Source organism: Peromyscus eremicus, chromosome 20 (assembly GCF_949786415.1).
Source record: "Peromyscus eremicus chromosome 20, PerEre_H2_v1, whole genome shotgun sequence".
Classification (NCBI taxonomy): domain Eukaryota; kingdom Metazoa; phylum Chordata; class Mammalia; order Rodentia; family Cricetidae; genus Peromyscus; species Peromyscus eremicus.
In genome coordinates, this window is record NC_081436.1 from 23,971,494 (window position 1) to 23,989,889 (window position 18,396).

General features: G+C 54.2%; 2 protein-coding genes across 2 annotated transcripts; both read right to left on the minus strand.

Moving 5' to 3' along the window:
- Nucleotides 1–1,091: 1,091 nt before the first annotated feature.
- On the minus strand, nucleotides 1,092–6,923 carry Nol12 (nucleolar protein 12). The gene is made up of 6 exons (XM_059247315.1): nucleotides 6,758–6,923; nucleotides 5,414–5,519; nucleotides 4,764–4,812; nucleotides 3,858–4,000; nucleotides 1,772–1,869; nucleotides 1,092–1,509 (listed from the first exon to the last, which is right to left on the minus strand). Exons 1-6 carry the CDS (start codon nucleotides 6,844–6,846, stop codon nucleotides 1,341–1,343), a joined length of 654 nt encoding a protein of 217 aa, XP_059103298.1. The 5' UTR covers nucleotides 6,847–6,923; the 3' UTR covers nucleotides 1,092–1,340.
- A 6,753-nt stretch (nucleotides 6,924–13,676) lies between these two features.
- Lgals1 (galectin 1) lies at nucleotides 13,677–17,029 on the minus strand. The gene is made up of 4 exons (XM_059247455.1): nucleotides 16,911–17,029; nucleotides 15,608–15,687; nucleotides 14,227–14,398; nucleotides 13,677–13,875 (listed from the first exon to the last, which is right to left on the minus strand). Exons 1-4 carry the CDS (start codon nucleotides 16,917–16,919, stop codon nucleotides 13,729–13,731), a joined length of 408 nt encoding a protein of 135 aa, XP_059103438.1. The 5' UTR covers nucleotides 16,920–17,029; the 3' UTR covers nucleotides 13,677–13,728.
- Nucleotides 17,030–18,396: the final 1,367 nt, after the last annotated feature.

The following is an 18,396-nucleotide window of genomic DNA, read 5'->3' on the forward strand; positions in this document are numbered from 1 at the left end:
GACTAGAACTTACAGCAAAGCAATCCATACTCAAGGAGTATGTCACCACGCTCAATTCACCTCACTGTTGATGAAGTCCCTACAGACCAAACTCTGCCCAGGATGGAGACACAGGGAAAGAGTCCTATCTTGGGAGGAGACACACGTTTTCCAGGGGTGTGTGTGTGTGTGTGTGTGTGTGTGTGTGTGTGTAGGGGGTGTCCTGTGTATTCGGGTGTATCCTGAGAGGAGACACAAGTTTTCCAGGAGGTTCTGACTCCACCTCCCTGATCTGAGGACTGGCCAAACTTCGGACTCAATTTCCTTGGTCAGCTAGAAAAACCAATGGCACATAGGAAAAGAAATGTATGGCATTTCACTTCTTGTGAATTACCAATGTACACTGGAAATGACTTCACATCACCAGAGAAAGGGGTTGGAGGCAGACGAGATGGGGACATGCTGTGAGCCATGAGGTTTACGACCCTGGAGTACAGAACATCCTATACTACTCACACTCCAGCCTCAGGGTGGCCCTGAAGGAGGTTCACACAGTAGGGTATCACTGTTTGAGGCTCACGTGGGGACCAAATCCCCGCATCTCCTGGCTTGCTGTCCTGCTCAGTGGTCTAGAGGGTGAGGCCCAGGCCTACCTGAGACAGCTAAACAGGCAGAGGCACCATTCCCAAAGCAGAGAGGGCATGGAAGGAGGGAAGAGACTAGGCCAAGCCAGCCCCAGGGAAGGCCCTGAGCTAAGCTTTCCATCCCTGAATGGGACCTTCTGACTCCAGCCCTCAGTCTTCAGATACTACCTGACAGCCGGTCCAAGATGGCATAAACTCCCTACGGAGCTAAGATGACAGTAAATTGAGTCTTCTGCCTCAGCCTCCTTGATGCTTCATTAATTACCATATACCGCCACAGCTCTGAATTCCATAGGGACATGCTGGTCTCCAGCTATGACTGGGGACCCAGATACGACATGACCTTATAACACCCTCAGAAAAACCCAGAGGTGGAAGACGGACCCCTGACCATTCCCACCACCCCAGAGCATGGCAACTTTGGAGCATGGCATCAAAGCCAGGACAAATCACAAGCATACATGTGAGGAGTTTCAAAGACTGTTGAGTCCCAGGTGGATGTACATGTGTGAAGAAACCCCGACACCACTCTGCAGGCTCCTGGGGCCAGGGCTCTAGGAAACCCATTCCTTCCTGGCTCAAAGCCCAGGGTGGTTCCCAAGCAAGGATGGCCCCAGGCTGGAGAAGTTCTGTTTCCAGGCTTAGGCTGCAGTTACCCCTCGGCATAGCTGGTGACAGCCAGGACTTTGGCTGGGGAGCCACAGGCTTCTCAAGGGCTCACTCCCCACTGTGCCTGGCTTTTCCGGTCATCCGGCGGCGGCGCTGAGTCTTGCTGGTACGTGTGGCACTGGGTGGTTTCTTGGTGGAGTCCTGGGCCCGCCGAGGGTGTTTCCTCTTCACCTTCTTCCGACTGTGTGCATGCAGTGTGGCTGTGAGGGAGGAGATGCTACGAGGAAAATGGAGGTGGGTGAGGCCAGGGCCTTGGCTTCCCCTTGAGACTCAGGCAAGGGTGGGAGGCTGGGGAGTGATCACTGGACTCACGGGTGAGAAGCTGGGACAAGCTCCAAACACACTGCAAACTCTGCCTGGTCTGGCTCCACAGAGCCTGACATTCCCCACCCCCAAACCTCCAGGCCAGGGTAGCTCCACATGCCTAGCCACTACTGCCAGACAGGAAGGGGACTCAGCAACTACAAGCCAGAGCTCACCGCTGAGATAGCAGGGGATCTTTGGACTTCCTGGGCAAGGCTTTTGTTGGCTTCTCCATGGATGACACCTCCTCCTGGGATCCATCCAGGTCCCCTTGCTAGAGAAACAAAGGACAGGGACTGTTACAGGGTGTGGATAGTCACGCTGAGCAGTCCTAACATTAGCACACAAGTCTGACCTGGAAGGCCTGAGGAGGGCTCAGAGCAGGCTCTGTGCAGAGTACACTGTGTATGTCTGTCCTGTTCAGCCTTAACTGTCAACTGGACACATCCTAGAGTCATCTGAGACACGCCCCCAATTGAGAAACCGCCTAGATCAAGTTGGTCTATGGGTAAGACCAAGCCCACACTGGGTGGCATCATTCCTTAGGCATGAAGTCCTGGGCTGTATAAAAAAGCTAGTTAAGGGGCTGGAGAGATGGCTCAGGGGTTAAGAGCACTGGCTGCTCTTCCAAAGGTCCTGAGTTCAATTCCCAGCCACCACATGATGGCTCATAACCATCTATAGTGAGATCTGGTGCCCTCTTCTGGCCTGAAGACATATGTGCAGGCAGAACACTGTATACATAATAAATAAACCTTTTTAAAAAAAGCTAGTTAAGCATGAAGTAGTGAGCGAGTCATTCACCAAGAGCGACATCAGCAAAATGACAAGACACAGTGTCAGGCCTTAAGGAAGGACGAGCTTAAAGGAGGTAATCGGGAGTCAGTCCGGCCGTGGCTCTCCAGGATGTAGACACTGCAGCATGGAGCAGGAACTTTTCCCCGTTGAGACAGGGGCCCAGGCTGGCCTTGAACTAATGACCCTCCTGCCTTCACCCCGTCGTGTGTGCCCGTGCCTGGAAACGTGTGGGACTTTGTTATGCTGATTTTGTGATGTTGGGGACTGGACCTAGGGTCTCACATTCTGGGCAGGCTGCATCCTCAGCCCAGAAATGCACTTTGTACTCTAACTCTCTGGGCAGTTGGAGTCGACCAACTGCAGAATGAAAAGAAAACATCTGGAAGGAAACACGGTGTCCGTGCTGAGCATAGATTTGTCTTTTTTTTTTTTTTTTAATTGTTTTAGATTTTTACATCTATTTGATGTGTATGAACACACTGCTTGCATGTATATCTATACACCACGTGCATGCCTGGTGCTTGCAGAGGTCACAAGTGTCAGATTCCCTGGAACTGGAATTATAGACGGTTGTGAGCCACCATGTGGGTGCTGGGAATTGAACCTGGGTCTTCTCTAAGAGCAGAAAGTGTTCTTAACTGCTGAGCCAGCTTTCCAGGACCCAGACTCACGTTACTCTTTGAACACTGGCCTGTAACAACAACTCAGACAGGACTTACAGGGAATTCAGATTTTGTTTTTGTATTGTTTAGTGTGCGTGTGTTGGGGTGTGTGTGTGTGTGTGTGTGTGTGTGTGTGTGTGTGTGTGTGTGTGATGTGTACAGGAGGTCGGAGGATAAACCATAGGAGCCAGCGTGGAACTCCGGAGGTGGAAGCACCTTCACCCCCAAGCTCTCTCGCTGGCCTGGCATTCAGCTTTCTAAGTAACTCGGAAATGATTGAAAGGACAGGGGAGGACCTGCGTAGGTTCCATGTAAATATCACAGCGTTTCATTCAGAAGACTTGAACACTGCAGACCTGAAGGGAGCCTGCTAGAGACATCCCTACACAAGCCACAGGCTCAGCTTTACGTGGAGCAGGGGCTTTGGTCCCTTACTGGGATGCTGTTGTTTTCAATTAGTGAACAAGTGACTGAGGATGCACAACCCACACTGCAAACTCACTGTCCCTGCACACACACGCCACAGTACGCTGCTTGTCACACAGGCTGGGGTCCATCTAAGTGGTCTGCTGAGCAATTACTACAGTTGGGCTCAGTACCAAGGGCCTCACTCCTGCATCCTCACGGTTACTGGCCCCCATATCCAGGCAACACTCAACTGACTGATGGGCTGAGCCATACAAGAGAGCTGCCAGGGACACACTTCCAGGAGGAGACCCTCGACATAGGCAGGCACTGAGCAGCCCCCACAGACCAATCTACCGCTTTTTCCTCAGGGCTGTCCTCAGGCTGTCCTACCTACCTCAGGCGGGGGCAGACCTAGCAGCCGGGCCCCTGACAGGTCCAGGTCACTGATGGTGGTCACGGTAACTGTGTGATTGGGGTGGTCATACTGCACCGACTCGGTCTTTGCTGTCACCAGCCGCTCCAGCTCATCCGCCTCCTCTGCAAGGTGAGCACAGACCAGTCTTCAGCCCTGGCTCAGCCACCAGGCCACAGCCTCCCTCCCAGCCCTGCAGGGACGGGGACTGGCACACTGAGTGCTTTCTAGAGCCAGTCATTCTTTCCTTGCATCCCCCCACCTCCCCATTGCTTCTGCATCTACACCCCCCACCTCCCCATTGCTTCTGCATCTACACCCCCCACCTCCCCATTGCTTCTGCATCTACACCCCCTACCTCCCCATTGCTTCTGCATCTACACCCCCTACCTCCCCATTGCTTCTGCATCTACACCCCCTACCTCCCCATTGCTTCTGCATCTACACCCCCTACCTCCCCATTGCTTCTGCATCTACACCCCCTACCTCGCCATTGCTTCTGCATCTACACCCCCTACCTCCCTATTGTTTCTGTACCTACAGAGTGGTCCAGAGTCCCACCCACAGGTAAGTGCTGGAAATGACTTGTCCTCTCATCCCTTATGCTCCCAGCTTGTCCCTGCTTTGGAGAAACTGAGTGACAGCAAGAGCTGTCCCATCCCCAGGCTCTCTGCTCAGCCTCAATGTACTGCATGGTTCGGGTCCCCTGGTCCCTGGTCCACTTGCACTTAGACCATGCTTGGCCCCTACATCACCACCAAGATCTCTACGGCTAACAAAAATCACCCTCCATCCAGCTTTCTCCCCATTCTTCCTTATCGCCACCAGGGGACACAGAAGCCCAGGCTCACTAGACGCTCTCCACACAAGACCTTGGTGGGGACTCACCTAGTGCCTCCTCTCTTTCTGCCAGCATCTTCAGGTATTCCTGGTGGCGCTGAAGTCACAGGGAAGGATGTGATGGTGTTAATTGTTAACCTGACAGAATCTGGGATGCCTGGGAGATGGGCCTCTGGGCATACCTATGGGACGTTATCTTGAGGTGGGAAGACCCGCCCACTATGGGCGGTGCCATTCCCTGGCTGGGATCCTGGGCTATATTAGGTAGAGAAAGAGAGCTGAACAGCAGCCTGCCTTCATCACTCTGCTTCCTGATCTCGGATGTGATGGGACCAGCGGATTCAAGCTCCTGCCGCCTTGATCCGCCTGCCACAACGGACCGTGCCCTTGAGCTGAAAGCCAGAATAAACCCTTTCTCCCCTAAGCTGCTCTGTCAGGAACTTTTTTTTAAAATCACGGTCACAGAAAAAGATACCAAACAGGAAGGCACACAGTGAGAATGGCCATTCAGTCCATCCCAGGCAACAGCCCCGTTCACTTCCATGGTGTGGGACCATGGTTCCTAGAGCAAACGCAAGAGGACTCATCCTTCACACACCCCCAGTGTCTACCTGTGCAAACAGCTCCAGCCATGCTCGCACACCCTCCGCTCTGCCCCTCCCCTGGGAGTTGGGCCCCCACCCTCCTCCGCACCTCACCTCTTCCCGGAGCTTCTTCTGCTCCTGCTTCAGTCGGTGCTTTATCTCCTCGATGGCTGCCTTCTTCCGCTCCACCTTCCGTTTGTGGAAGCCTGTCAGGTACTCCCTGCAGGAAGGAAGCGGGGGAAGAGTCAGGAGGAGCCATGAGGAGAGAAGGGCCAGGCTCTATCCCACCCACTAACCCATTCTAACTCTCCACGGCCTGTCCTTATTTGACAGGTAAGGACACTGCATGAGACTAGGGTGCTCATCCAAGGTCACAGAGAACATGGTTAGGAGGCACTCAATGACAAGGGTACCTTACAAGAAACGCGTTGCTAGTCCTGGCTAGACCATCACAGTGTACTTACATATAATCCTAGGTGGTATAACCTACCACACACCTATGCCGTAAGGGACAGTCTTACACGCTCCATCACTGACCACATCGCCATACAATGTGCGACAGAAGGCTGCTTTTTCCCAGGCTTCCTTCTCCAGGGCACCTACTCCACCTATGTTTCTCCCCCCTTGGTGGGTACACATGAGGTGGTAGAGATGGAGCAAGTGGGGGCTGCTTCTACACTTTTAGGTATCACCTCTAGTAGGGCTTTCCAAGAACACCTTCACCCAGACCCCAAACTCTTTTATTGAACCAACCAACACCCAGTCCTCAATGACATCCGACCCCTAAGCCCACCGGTGGGATGGCACCTAGGGGTGCCGCCCACCTTCCTGACTCTTGCTTCCTCCTACTATCTGATCCTACTCTGTTCCCGATTTTGCTGTTGTACTGGAGGGTTAAACCTAAACTAACTAGTTTACATTGCTTTGGGCACAGGGACTCTATAAATCGCCGAGACTTGGTCTTGAATTCTCTCTGTAGCCCTTGACTTTGCAATTCCCCTGCCTCAGCATCCCGAGTGGCTAACACTACAGGTCTACATCACCAGGCCTGGCCATTGCAGTTCCCTTTGGTGCGCTGCATTAGAGCTTTCGCAGACTCACTACAGCGTCATTTATCCACGGTGACACCGAAGCGCCGGGTCCCAAGCTTGGTTGGGACACAGTATGATGAGTTAATGAATGAACATAAACCGCTCTCATCCCATTCGCTCGTCGTTCGTCGACGACGACCGGGAGCCGGCGGTGTGCAGGGACCACGGACTGGGCTGCACAGCCCTGCGCACCCCAGAACCTGCGAGCGGAGAGCGGGCGACTCCATCCCACCAGGCGGGGAAAGCGGAGGTCTTCGGACACGTCCAGGGGCGGGGCCGGAAGGACTTGCGTGAACGTGCGCGCCCTGGACGTGGCCAGGCCTCTCCCGGCAGCCCGACGGGAATCCGGCTCGACCCTGCCACTCACCGCCGCTTCTCTTCATCGAAGTTGAGGACGAGCCGGGGCCGCCGGTCATCGCCATCTCGCTTCTTCTTCTTCTTCTTGTTGCGGCCCATACCAGGGAAGCTAGCTTCCGGTAGCGTGGCTGCCGCTAGCCTAAAACACTTCCGAGTGTAACAGTTTCAGGTTTCCGGAAGAGCGCTCCTAGTGGCCTCGTTCCACAGTTCCGCCGACTTGTCTCCGCCTTTTAAAGGAGCCTCCCATCCTGTCTCGCACAGCTTTGCTTCAGGTCTTCTGACCGATTTTCCCAGAATGGCTTCAGTGAGAACTAGGCTCCCCGATTCCATCACCTAGCCTGGCCCTAACAGGCGCATAATATGGAGTTATTCATGAATGACTAAAAACTACTGATCCTAGACAGGCGGTAGTGGCGCACGCCCTTAATCCCCTCAGAGGCAGAGGCAGGGGGATCTCTGTGAGTTCGAGGCCAGCCAGATCTACAGAGAAACCCTGTCTCGAAAAAACCAAAACCAAACAAATAAAACAAAACTGATCCTAACTGAATTCTGATATCAACTCTTTGGTAATTTCCATGAGCGAGGGAAACTACTTGGATTCAAATACTGGTACTCATCTACCAGCTGCGTGGCCGTGGAGCGACTGCCTTTTTTGCTTTTTTAAGATTAAAACAATGAGGCAGTGGTGGCACACACCTTTAATCCCAGCAATTGGCAGGCAGAGGCAGGCAGATGTCTATGAGTTTCAGGTCAGCCCGAGCAGAACTGTATAAAAGAAAGACCCTGTCTCAAAAAACAAACAAACAAACAAATAAGATTTAAAAAGAAGAAGAAGAAGAAAAACAACCACCTGAGTGAATTTATGTGTACCACATGAGTGGTATGATTACGAGTCCAGAAGAGGGTATCAGGTCCCCTGCACGTAGAGTTACAGATGGTTGTGAGTTACCGTGTGAGTGCTGGGAATCAAACCCAGGTCCTCTGCAAGAGAAGTAAGAGCTTAAGGTATTGAGCCAGTCATCTCACTGTCCCTACCCCCTGCCTTTTTCTTTGTGCCTCACTTACCTGTCTATAAAGTACAGGTGATTGTAGGGACTTTGCAGGGTTATTGCAAAGCGGTGGTCCTAGAACTTTGGCATGCACTAGACGTCCTAGCAGGCTTGCTGAAATCCAGATCCAGGGGTTGTGGCTCAGCACATTTGGACAGAATATCCATTTCCAGCACGTTCTCGGATGGCCCCGAATACTGCTCCTGCAGGCAACACACTTTGTCCCGTGGTGGGACAAGTGAGTGGTGTCAGGAGTGTGTCACACAGTGCTTGGCCACACTCAGGTTAGGTGCACAAGCCACATACAGCTATGTGCCTCAGTTTCCCCAAGTATGGAAAGGGAGTTTAACCACACCCCTTCTGCTAACCACCACAAGGGTTTGAATTTGAAGCATTGGGTAAGTAACACCGGAGAGGGGTTTTAGTGACTCCGTTATACAATAGACTTGCCCCATTCTCAAGGCTATGTGCGTTTGGTTCTGTCAAGTCCCGTGCTGGGTGCGGAAGACATGGCTGATGCTCTAGGCTGTAAGGACTGACCCTGTGACCCTGATTAAGACAGTGTAGGGGATGAAGCTTCTGCCACAAGAAGACGCTCGGGACGTTGCAGGAGGTCAGGATTGTCTCCAGCAATGTGGAGGGCAGGGAGGAGCCCAGAGCAGGTGATGAAGCACAGCGTAACAGACAAAACCCAGGCTCTTGGGATCCAGTCTTCGTCCAGACAGAAGCCAGAGAGCCAGTAGTGAATGCCTACCGTGGGCCAGGCACACAGAGAGGCAAGCTGTCACTTAAGAAAGGACTGTGCTTGCTGGGTATGGTGACACACACCTTTAATTCCAGTACTCAGGAGGTAGAGGCAAGCGGATTTCTGTGAGTTCGAGGCCAGCCTGGTCTTCTGGGTGAGTTCTAGAACAGCCAGCTACACAGAGAAACCCTGTCTCAAAAAACAAAACAAAACAAACAAAAAAAAAACCGAGAGGGAGGAAGAGGACTGAGCTCAAACATGAGCCTGATCGACTGTCTTTGGTGTCCCTTACCAGCTCCCTGGCCACTCCCCCAGTACCTAAGGTGTCTGCTTTAGAAAGGCAGGATGCAGACTGTAAGGATGATTTTTGGAAGGAACCTCACAGTAGGTATGACACCCCATAGATGTCGGATTCCTCCCATAAGGGTCCCCCACTTGGGGACTCCATGTTGGATGCTGAGAAGACGTTGTCTTCAAAGTGGGGGTCCCCAAACTGGGCATGGTAACACATTCTGTAATCCTAGTATGTAGGATCGGGAGTTCAAGGTCATCCTCCAATACATACAAAGCTAGAGTCCAGCCTGGGCTACCTGAGATCATGCCTAGAGAAAAAGGCTTCAGGGTACTAGACAGATGTGCTTCTGAGTGGTCAATTCTGCTCCCTTAGGGCCAAGCCCTCTAGTCACCCTTGGCATCTCCCATCTGGGTAGAGGCATTGCCCTGGCCACACTGTGCCTCCTGAAGAAGTAGAGAGCTGCCTTCTGCTGAGGGGCTACCACCGGCTGCTCCTTCCTCCCCTGTGGCTGTGGACTAAACACAAGTTCTGTGGCCTGACTTGGTAAGTCAGAGCTGTTGCTTCTCTTGTTTCTCAGACTCCTCCCCGATGATCTGTGGATCATTCACAGTGGAGGCTGTGGCCTGTGATCCTTTTTTTTTTTTTTTTTTCTAAGATTTATTTATTGTGTATACAGTGTTCTGTCTGCATGTATGCCTGCAGGCCAGAAGAGGGCGCCAGATCTCATTACAGATGGTTGTGAGCCACCATGTGGTTGCTGGGAATTGAACTCAGGATCTCTGGAAGAGCAGTCAGTGCTCTCAACCGCTGAGCCATCTCTCCAGCCCGATCCTTTTTTTTTTAGACAGGGTCTCTCTACATAGCCCTGGCTGTCCTGGAACTCACTATATAAACCAGACTGGCCTCAAACTCAAACTCACAGAGCTCTGGCTACTGAGTGAGGCATTAAAGGTGTGCACCAGCTAGCTGCCAGTCTGTGCAATTTTTTAATTACTATTATTTGTAATTTATTTTACTTATATGGGGTTTTGCCTGAAGAGGTCAGAAGAGGGTGTTAGATGTTGTAGAATATTAGTTGATGTGTTAGATTTGTTTATGCTGTGGGATATTTGTTAATGATGCAAAGATGTGTTGCATTCTTTTATGTTGCATTTGTTTCACTCTGTGAAGCTGTGTTATTTTGCCTGTCTAAAACACCTCAAATGGCCAATAGCTAGGCAGGAGAAAAGATGGGTGGGGCTGCCAGGCAGAGAGAATAAATAGGAGGAGAAATCTGGAAGGAACGAGATCAAGGAACGAGAAAAGGAGGAGAGGAGGAGGCCAGGGGCCAGCTACCTAGTTACACAGCAGCCACGGAGTAAGAAGGAAAGAAAGGTACACAGAATAGAGCAACATAAAAGCTCAGAGGCAAAAGATAGATGGGGTAATTTAAGTTAAGAAAAGCTGGCTAGCTTGGTGGTGGTGGTGGTGGTGGTGGTGGTGGTGGCGGCGGCGGCGGCGGCGGCGGCGGCGGCGGCGGCGGCGGCGGCGGCGGCGCACGCCTTTAATCCCAGCACTTGGGAGCAGAGGCAGGTGGATCTCTGTGAGTTCGAGGCCAGCCTGGTCTACAGAGTGTGTTCCAGGATAGCCAAGGCTACACAGATAAACCTTGTTTCAAAAAAACCAAAAAGAAAAAAGAAAAGAAAAGCTGGCTAGAAACAAGCCAAGCTAAGGCCAGGCATTCATAAGAAAGAATAAAACTCCGTGTGATTTATTTGGGAGCTAGGTGGTGGGCCCCCAAAAGAGCCAAAAAGAGTACAGAGTAAAAACAACAAGAGTTGGATCCTGTGGAACTGGAGTTACAGATAGTTGCAGACAGTTGTGAACTGCCGTGTGGGTGCTGGGAACTGACCCCAGGTCCTCTGGGAGAGCAGTGAGTGCTCTTAATCACTAAGCCATCTCTCCAGCCTCACCCCTTGGTGATCCTTACAGCCTTCCTGTCAGGTCAGTACAGTTTTGATCCCTGCTCTACAGACGAGGAGGCTTAAAGAGGGAACGTGACCACTGGATCAAAGCCACTCCGTAGGCAGTGGGACCAGAGCCACGGCCCTGTCTGTACACAGTGTGGTCCTACGCACCCTTCCAGGCTTCTTGGGTGTTCCAGAGACCGGAACGAGAGATGGCTGCTGGCTGGGGACCTCAGGAGAGAGCTCTGCAGGACTGCCCCTCCCTCAATCCAGACAGCTAGCTCCCCAGGGAGAGTGAAATACGCCACCCAGTGTCAGCGCGGCTGTCCCACACTCCACTGGAATTGGCCAGATTTCTGCTTGCAATGATTTTTGCATCTACTGAGTATCTGCTGAGTGCCAGAGGCAGCAGGGGAGGCCGCATGGGAAGCAGCGGGAAGACAAAGGCAGTGGCTGTTTCTTTAGCTATTTTTACTCGCTGTGTGGAGGGCTGACTCCCATGTCACTGGAAGACAGTTAGCTACAGCCTGAGGCTACACAGTCGAGCACTGATCCATCATCAGTCGGGAGGCAAAGGCAAGAGGCTCAGACCTTCAAGATCATCCTTGGCTCCCTCCACAGGGAGCTTGAGGCCTGCTGGGCAGAAGGGTGGGTGTGTGCTGAGGTTGGCACCAGTGGCCTAAGTAGTCTTTTTAACGTCTCTAGACCGGTTTGCTAGGCTCCTGGGGAACCCTGAGCCTTAAAGTGGGCGAAGGGAACCATTTTTAGAGGTGCCAGGCACCACACATCTCTATTCACCACTCGGGTGAATCTCAGCAACCAGAGTGTACACCACTGTTAACTCAATGCGACAGAAAGGGATGCTGAGCCACAGCGACGCGGTGTAGCGGGTTCAAGAACACACAGCAGGGGAATTGGTATTCGAACTAGGGTCTCTCTGATTCCATGCCCAGTGGTCTCTCTCCTTCTCTACCTCAGGGCTCTCTCCTCTGCCCTGCAGTCATCCCTTGCTCGAGCCTAGTGGGGAGAACCTATGGTGAATTGTGAAGACAGGAAGACAGTCTAAGGGACATTTTCTTTGAAGCCCAGCAGAGGGCGCCTCCTCCACAGCCACACTTCCAAAGCTTTCTCTCTAGAGGCCACTGGAGAGCCTCAGAGAAGCGTAGTGACGTGGACGGGGTGTGTCTCATGGGAGCCCAAAGCACGTGGATTCCGTTATCTTTGGCCTTCTCCTAAGGGTGCCCCCCTTGCTGAATCCCAGGGGACCCACCAACATGAGAACTCTTCCATCCTGCTATGGATGGGGAAACTGAGGCTAGGGGATGCAAGAGACTCTGCCAGGAGGGAGCCAGATGTCCTAGAGATTGCAGCTTTTACGTGTGCCTGCCCCCCAGCTTCAGGATATTATACCCCGGATTTCAGAGAGCCTAATAAGGTTCATATTTGAAGCCTTCCAGAATCTTGGCTCAGTTCCTTCAGCTGTTTCCTGGGAAGAATGTGTGTGTGTGTGTGTGTGTGTGTGTGTGTGTTAGGGGTGGACAATGGTGGCCCACGGACCTACTGCAGTTACTTGTGCTGAGTGGGACAGGACTCAGCCAAGAAGAGCATCCCAAGGGAGGAGAACCTGAGCAAGTGTTGGGAAGACACCTGCCTCTGGAAGCCAAGAGTGAGCACACAGTGGCAGGCATACCTGTCTCTGGCAGCCCAGCGAGCTACCTGCCCTCTGGAAGACTTGCCTCCCAACCCCATTCCTTGCCCCATGTCCATGAAGGGGCCCACTCAGAGCCCTCATTAAAGGGCTGCGACCCTAGCCTGGGTTCCCATTGTTTGGGAGGGGACCTGTCCAGGGCCACAGTGTCAGCAGCTTCTAGCCTAGTCTTCTAGCTGCCTTTGGACTACAGGAGAGTAGCCATGTGGCTGAGGATCATGAAGTTAGGAAACCTGCTTCCCCATGTGCTCAGCTACTGAGGAGTCATTTTGTCCCTCACAGCCCATTTTCTCCCCTTCACATTGGTAGGCATAAAAAGGCAGTAAGAACTAGGTAGTGGTGGCCCACGCCTTTAATCCCAGCACTCTGGAGGCAGAGGCAGGTGGATCTCTGTGAGTTCGAGGCCAGCATGGTCTACATAGTGAGTTCCAGGACAGCCAGGGCTATTACACAGAGAAACCTTGTCTCAAAAAAACAAACAACAACACAAAAGTAGTATAAGAGACCAGAAACTACAGGGCATTGACCATGATGTACCCAAGCAGGACTTGGCCTCCTCCTTAAAATCTCATTTAACTACACAACAGCCCTCATGTGAATTGTGTATCATCCCCCATGTAGAAACAATAAACCAAGACTCAGAGAGATCAGCTAATAAGCACAAGGCTGTAGCAACAGCCTCTAGTGCCTTGCCTTACTACCCCGTTCTACATGAGGTCTTGCTGCGTTGCCCAAGCTAGTCCGAAGTGATCGTCTTGCCTCAGTCTCCCAAGTACTTGGTAGTATAGAGCTGCACACTAGTCCCAGCTGACTCCACCACGTAGCCCAGGCTGACCTGATCTCAATAACTAGTCCAGCCTGGTCTTGAACACTTGGCGATCGCCCCTCCCTAGCCTCATAGGTTTCAAGTATGTGCCCAGTGGCTTTCTGGCCCTCGGGAAGGTAAATGAGGTTCCGTTGTTCATCCCTCCTCCACCTCCCCCTGTTCTGTCCCTGTCACCGTAGGACTGGTTCACACTCTGTGGTCACTAAGCCCTCTCTGTGCTGGGCTCTGCTGGCCCTGGAGAATGGGGGAAGAAGAGAGGCCACTGGGACCAAGAGGGACACATGAGGAGAGAATGGAAGTGAAAATGGACCAGGCCGGCTCACACAGACACACACAAACACTCTCCCATGAAGGTCTGGGTTGCGGGAAGCAGAGGCAGCTGCCTTTATTGAGGCCTACGGGCGGGCTGGCTTCACTCAAAGGACACACACTTGATCTTGAAGTCGCCATCCGCCGCCATGTAGTTGATGGCCTCCATGTTGAGGCGGTTGGGGAACTTGAACTCATGTCCATCCGGCAGCTTGATGGTCAGGTCGGCCTGGTCAAAGGTGACGCACACCTGGTGGGCGGAGAAGGGCAGTGAGCGACACCTTGGCACCCTGGAGCGGCTCAGAGCCAGGGCGACAGCAGCTCCCACACAGGTGAGTCCCACTAGGCTCAGGGCACCATGACACTGGTAATCACACAGCCAGGAAGGGGCAGCCAGTCTCCGAACACTGAAGCCACCACGGTCCCGCCCACCCAGGACCCGGTCCCGCCCACCCAGGGCCCGGTCCCGCCCACCCAGGGCCCGGTCCCGCCCACCCAGGACCCGGTCCCGCCCCGGTCCTGCCCACCCAGGACCCGGTCCCGCCCACCCAGGACCCGGTCCCGCCCACCCAGGGCCCGGCCCAGCCCCGGTCCTGCCCACCTCCACGGTGCTCCCAGGCTGGAAAGGGAAGGCAGGCTCCCGCTGCTCAGTCCCCCAGGCTCCGCCATCCTTGCTGTTGCACACGATAGTGTTCGAGTCCCCGTGGGCGTTGAAGCGGGGGTTGAAGTGCAGGCACAGGTTGTTGCTGTCTTTCCCCAGGTTCAGCACAAAGCTAGGGAGTGACAGGCAGGCTTGAGGGAAGCTCACGGAGAAAATGCAACATCAGCCGCTGGCCATTCATGCACCTTGTTCAAACCCGGTCAACAGGAAGACCAGGAACCTGGATTCTAATTCTGGCCTCTCTGTGTGAGTTGAGTTAGACCCCGCCATTCCTCTCTGAGCCACGGTTTCTTTCCTGTCTGTACAATGGAGGGCTGCCCTGAAGGGATCTCTCTCCCAGATATTAATTGGGGTCAGCCCGCCCCTTCAGTCAAGCGGGGGAGACCTTCCAGATGCTGTCCTGTCTTGTGTACCCGAGTCCCTGGTGCCCAGCACAGACCAGGACATCATTGTGGAGTAAAAATGCAAATAATAATAATCTGGGATTTGATTGGTTGCATGGGGCCTGGTTAGCAGTACTTGCCACCGAGGTCTCTGGTAGGAAGAAAGAAAAAAGAGGGCCCAGGCGCTCAGCCAGCTGCCTTGATAAATCTGGCCCCTGGCTTTCTCCACACCACAACTTTCCCTCTGGCTTTATTAGGAAACCCAGGCTCTTCCGGGTGGGGCGTGTGGTGGAGGTGCACACTTTCAATCCCTGCACTCGGGAGGCAGAGACATGTGGGTCTCGGTGAAGGCTAACCCGGTAGTCATGGTAAGTTCCATGCTAGCCGGGGCTATGGAGTGAGACCCTGAGACCCTGTCTTCCCAGAAGAAAAGAAAAAAAAAGTCCTTCGTAGACTTCCCGAGCTTGGGTGACTGTCTAAGGTCACATGGCTGCTGAGAAAATAGGCATGGGACTGAGAGGGAAGCATTGAAAGAAAAAGACTGAGCCCATTACCCCCCCCCCCCCGCGCGCCCCGCGCGCAGGCAGCAGGCACGTGGGTGACCCCTCCCTCGCTGCACCCCCTCCCCCCTTACACACCCCAGGCGGAAGGGGAGGGGACAAGCCGGGGTAGCTCTTGAGGCAACAGCTGGTTTAGTTTAAGAAACTCCATCCCGGAGAGAGAGGGTGGGAGGGAAGGAGAGACCACGATGAGGTGGACCAGACCCAGCGAGGAAGTGACTCACCCAGAAAACGCAGCATCTGCAGCTGGCCATTAACCCCCGGCGGGCTGGGGAGAAGCGGCTCTGGCCGGCCACGCCCATCCCCAGCCTCAGGACCCACGGCCTGCGAACCCCGCCTCTGCCACCGCCATCCCCCCCACCCCCACTCCATTCTCACCTCTTGGCGTCGGGGGCCACCTCGCCTCGAACTCTGAGACACTCGCCAGGTTTGAGATTCAGGTTGCTTGCGACCAGACCCTGCGTAGACAAGACCACCTAGCTGCAGTTAGGGCCGAGTTAGGACATGGCCTCAGCTCCCTGCAGTGGCCTGGGCTGTGGGCATGGGGTCATTCCCACCCTGGGTATCCTGACCAGCCCTAGGGGAAGCCTAGAGGGTGGGGTGGGGTGAGGCGGACAGGACAAGGTGTAAGTTCTAGTCTGGATTGTCCCTGTGGATAGGGACAGTCTCCATTCCCAGCAGGGCCTGCTAATTTGAAACTTAGGGCTGTCCTACAGAACAAAGCCTAGAAGATTCACCATGGTCAGCTTGGAGAATTTTTTTTTACTTGGAGTGGAGGGGAAGATGGAGTGTGACCTCCAAAGTCCTCATTCAGCTGAATAGAAATGTCGGTGGCTCCTCCGGGAGAGAGAAAGCAGCCTGGGGCCTCTCTAATTCCCATTAGGGCTCTCTCCTCTGCCCAGAGGGTACACACAGACTGGGGTGCAGAAGCCGAGGGGCCCGCCCCGCAGGAGTGCAGCATCGTGGATTTAGCAAGCTAGAGGAGAGCCCAGCAGATATCTGGGCACTGGGTGGGTAGACAGGGGTTCATTGGTGCGAGGGGTTTCTCTGACATTTGAACCCTGTCCCTAAAGGTTAGTAGACGATTTGAGCCTCAGCCTGGGTGTCTGTTTGTGCAAAGGCACGCAGTTCTCTTGGCCCCCACCTAACCAGTAACCACGAGGAGCCCCAGCCTGGCTTGCGGCTTATCTAGGGCCCGGGAGGCTTTTTAAGTTTTTCTGGAGCAGAGGGTGATCTACTGGGCCCTGGTTCTGTGACTGGGGACAGCTGCAGCGGGGGAGGGGTCAGGAGCCTCGAGAGTAGAGGAGAGGGAAGCAATAAGCGAGGGGCCTTGGCCAAAATGTCTCCCTGCCTCCCCCTTTCCCCTCCCCAGGCCACACCCTTCCCACTCCCACTTCTCAGAAAACTACAAAGTGGCAGAATACGGGACCTTGCAAGACATAAGTATGCCGCGGGAACTCGAAGAAATCCAGAACACTCTCAAGCCAGAGAGGCGCAAGGCTTTAGGGGGAACTACGACACCCACCCCCATTTTACAGATGTGGCTACTGAGGATCCGAGAAAGCACCTGCCCGAGGCCGCACAGCTGGGACTAGAAGCAGCTCCCAAACTGGCTACTTTCCTATACCCATCTGCTTCTGCTCGATCCCCTAGACCTTGGAGTAGAGGGTCTGGCACTCACACAGGCCATGACTGGAGCGAAGCGAAGGTTCCTGCGACCTGCGGCACCAGCTGTCTGAAGACTCCACCCGAGTGACCCGGCCCCAAGCCCTCCACGACCCTTTTAAGTGGACCAGACCCGGTGAGTCCCGCCCCTCCGGTGGGCTAAGCCAATTGCATGTCAGGACAGGGACGGGGGGCGGTACCAGAGGCGGAGTTAATGGATTATAAAGCCAGTTTCAGAGCCGAGGTGACCAATCCGCGAGCACCTCCCCTTTGGCCCCGCCCTCAGGGCCCAAGCGCCGCCCCTTATTCTTCCCCATCCCTCTCCTCCCACTAAAAAAAAGATTTGTGCTGTGGCAGAGATTGGGGGAGCCAGTGGAAAATAGTTTGGGGATGAGTTAGGCTCAAGAGTTGGCGGGAAGGGGCCTGGGGCCAGCGGGCAGAGAGCCCCCGGGGGCCCAGCGCAGCTGGTGGGGGTGTGTGCGAGGAGATGCCTGCACAGAATTAGAGCGGGGCTCCTGGAAGAGGCTGCAGCCTGGCAGACCAGGGTGTGGCTCCGGCCGGGCAGCTCTGGCTATGGAAGGCTGAGAAGGACCGCAAAGCCCAGGCCCCACCCGGGATTTCCCCGGAAGCCGCCAACTGTGGCCACAGCTCCGCGCCGCTGCTCACTAGGGCTAAAGAAAGACTGGGCTGGGCGCCAGGTCTGACGCCGGTGTCCTTGGCTCATACCTTGGACTTCACTGCAGGGCCTGCAGAGAGTTCTGAGTGGCCTGGCTCTGACATCCCTGGGCCTAAGAGGCAGCCGAGGGTGTGCCGGCTCTGCACCCTTGGCCTCGTTCTCCCTTTTGGAGACCAGACACGGCCATCCATTTAGCAGACATTTTCCTGAGCGCCTACTATGTGTCTAGCCCTGGGCCGGCCTCGGAGGAGTCAAAGTTGAGTCCCTGCTCTCAGAATCCACGGCTTGGATGGAATCTGACCGGGAGTCTAATTAAATAAAGCTGTGCTGGCTCTGGGGAGGGCGCAGACACCCACTGGGGTGGGATGGAGACTGGGATGTGAAGCAGGGTCTTGAAGGACCCAGCATTCCGACTCGGCAAAGGCTTTGAGTTGAGAAGCATAGGTCTGGGGAACAAGCGGATGAGTGTGAGGAGACAGTAGGAGGCAGGATCATGAAGGGCCTTGTGGGCCGGATAAAGGGTTTCATTGTCGCTTCGCCTGAGGGTCCTGGGGAGCTACAGACAGTTACGGAGTGAGATGTGACTTAGGGAGGCTCACTGAGCCGAGCAGAGGGTTAAGTGGTAAAACGGGCACTTCGAAGCTGCTCTTGCTGAAAAGCCTGGACCCCTCCCTAGGGCCCAGGCTACTGAAAGGATGAGTCCGCCCTCTCTCCCGTTGTCTTGAATCTGTCACCTTTGGCTCACATTCCTGCTTGACTCAGCCTTCCTGACCTACCTCATCCTCCTTCTAAGCCAAAGGCACAGAGACAAGTCACTGTCCCCAGT

Excerpts from the sequence above, each read along its gene's own strand:
- Lgals1 (XM_059247455.1), bottom strand. Across the intron at positions 14,399-15,607 it reads GTGGCCCCCGACGCCAAGAG|CTTTGTGCTGAACCTGGGGA; the intron begins GTGAGAATGGAG and ends GTCACTCCCTAG. Across the intron at positions 13,876-14,226 it reads AGCCTGGGAGCACCGTGGAG|GTGTGCGTCACCTTTGACCA; the intron begins GTGGGCAGGACC and ends TCCGCCCACCAG.
- Nol12 (XM_059247315.1), bottom strand. The coding sequence starts at position 6,846 with ATGGGCCGCAACAAGAAGAAGAAGAAGAAGCGAGATGGCGATGACCGG. Across the intron at positions 5,520-6,757 it reads TTCGATGAAGAGAAGCGGCG|GGAGTACCTGACAGGCTTCC; the intron begins GTGAGTGGCAGG and ends TCCTTCCTGCAG. Across the intron at positions 4,001-4,763 it reads AGAAAGAGAGGAGGCACTAG|AGGAGGCGGATGAGCTGGAG; the intron begins GTGAGTCCCCAC and ends CTCACCTTGCAG.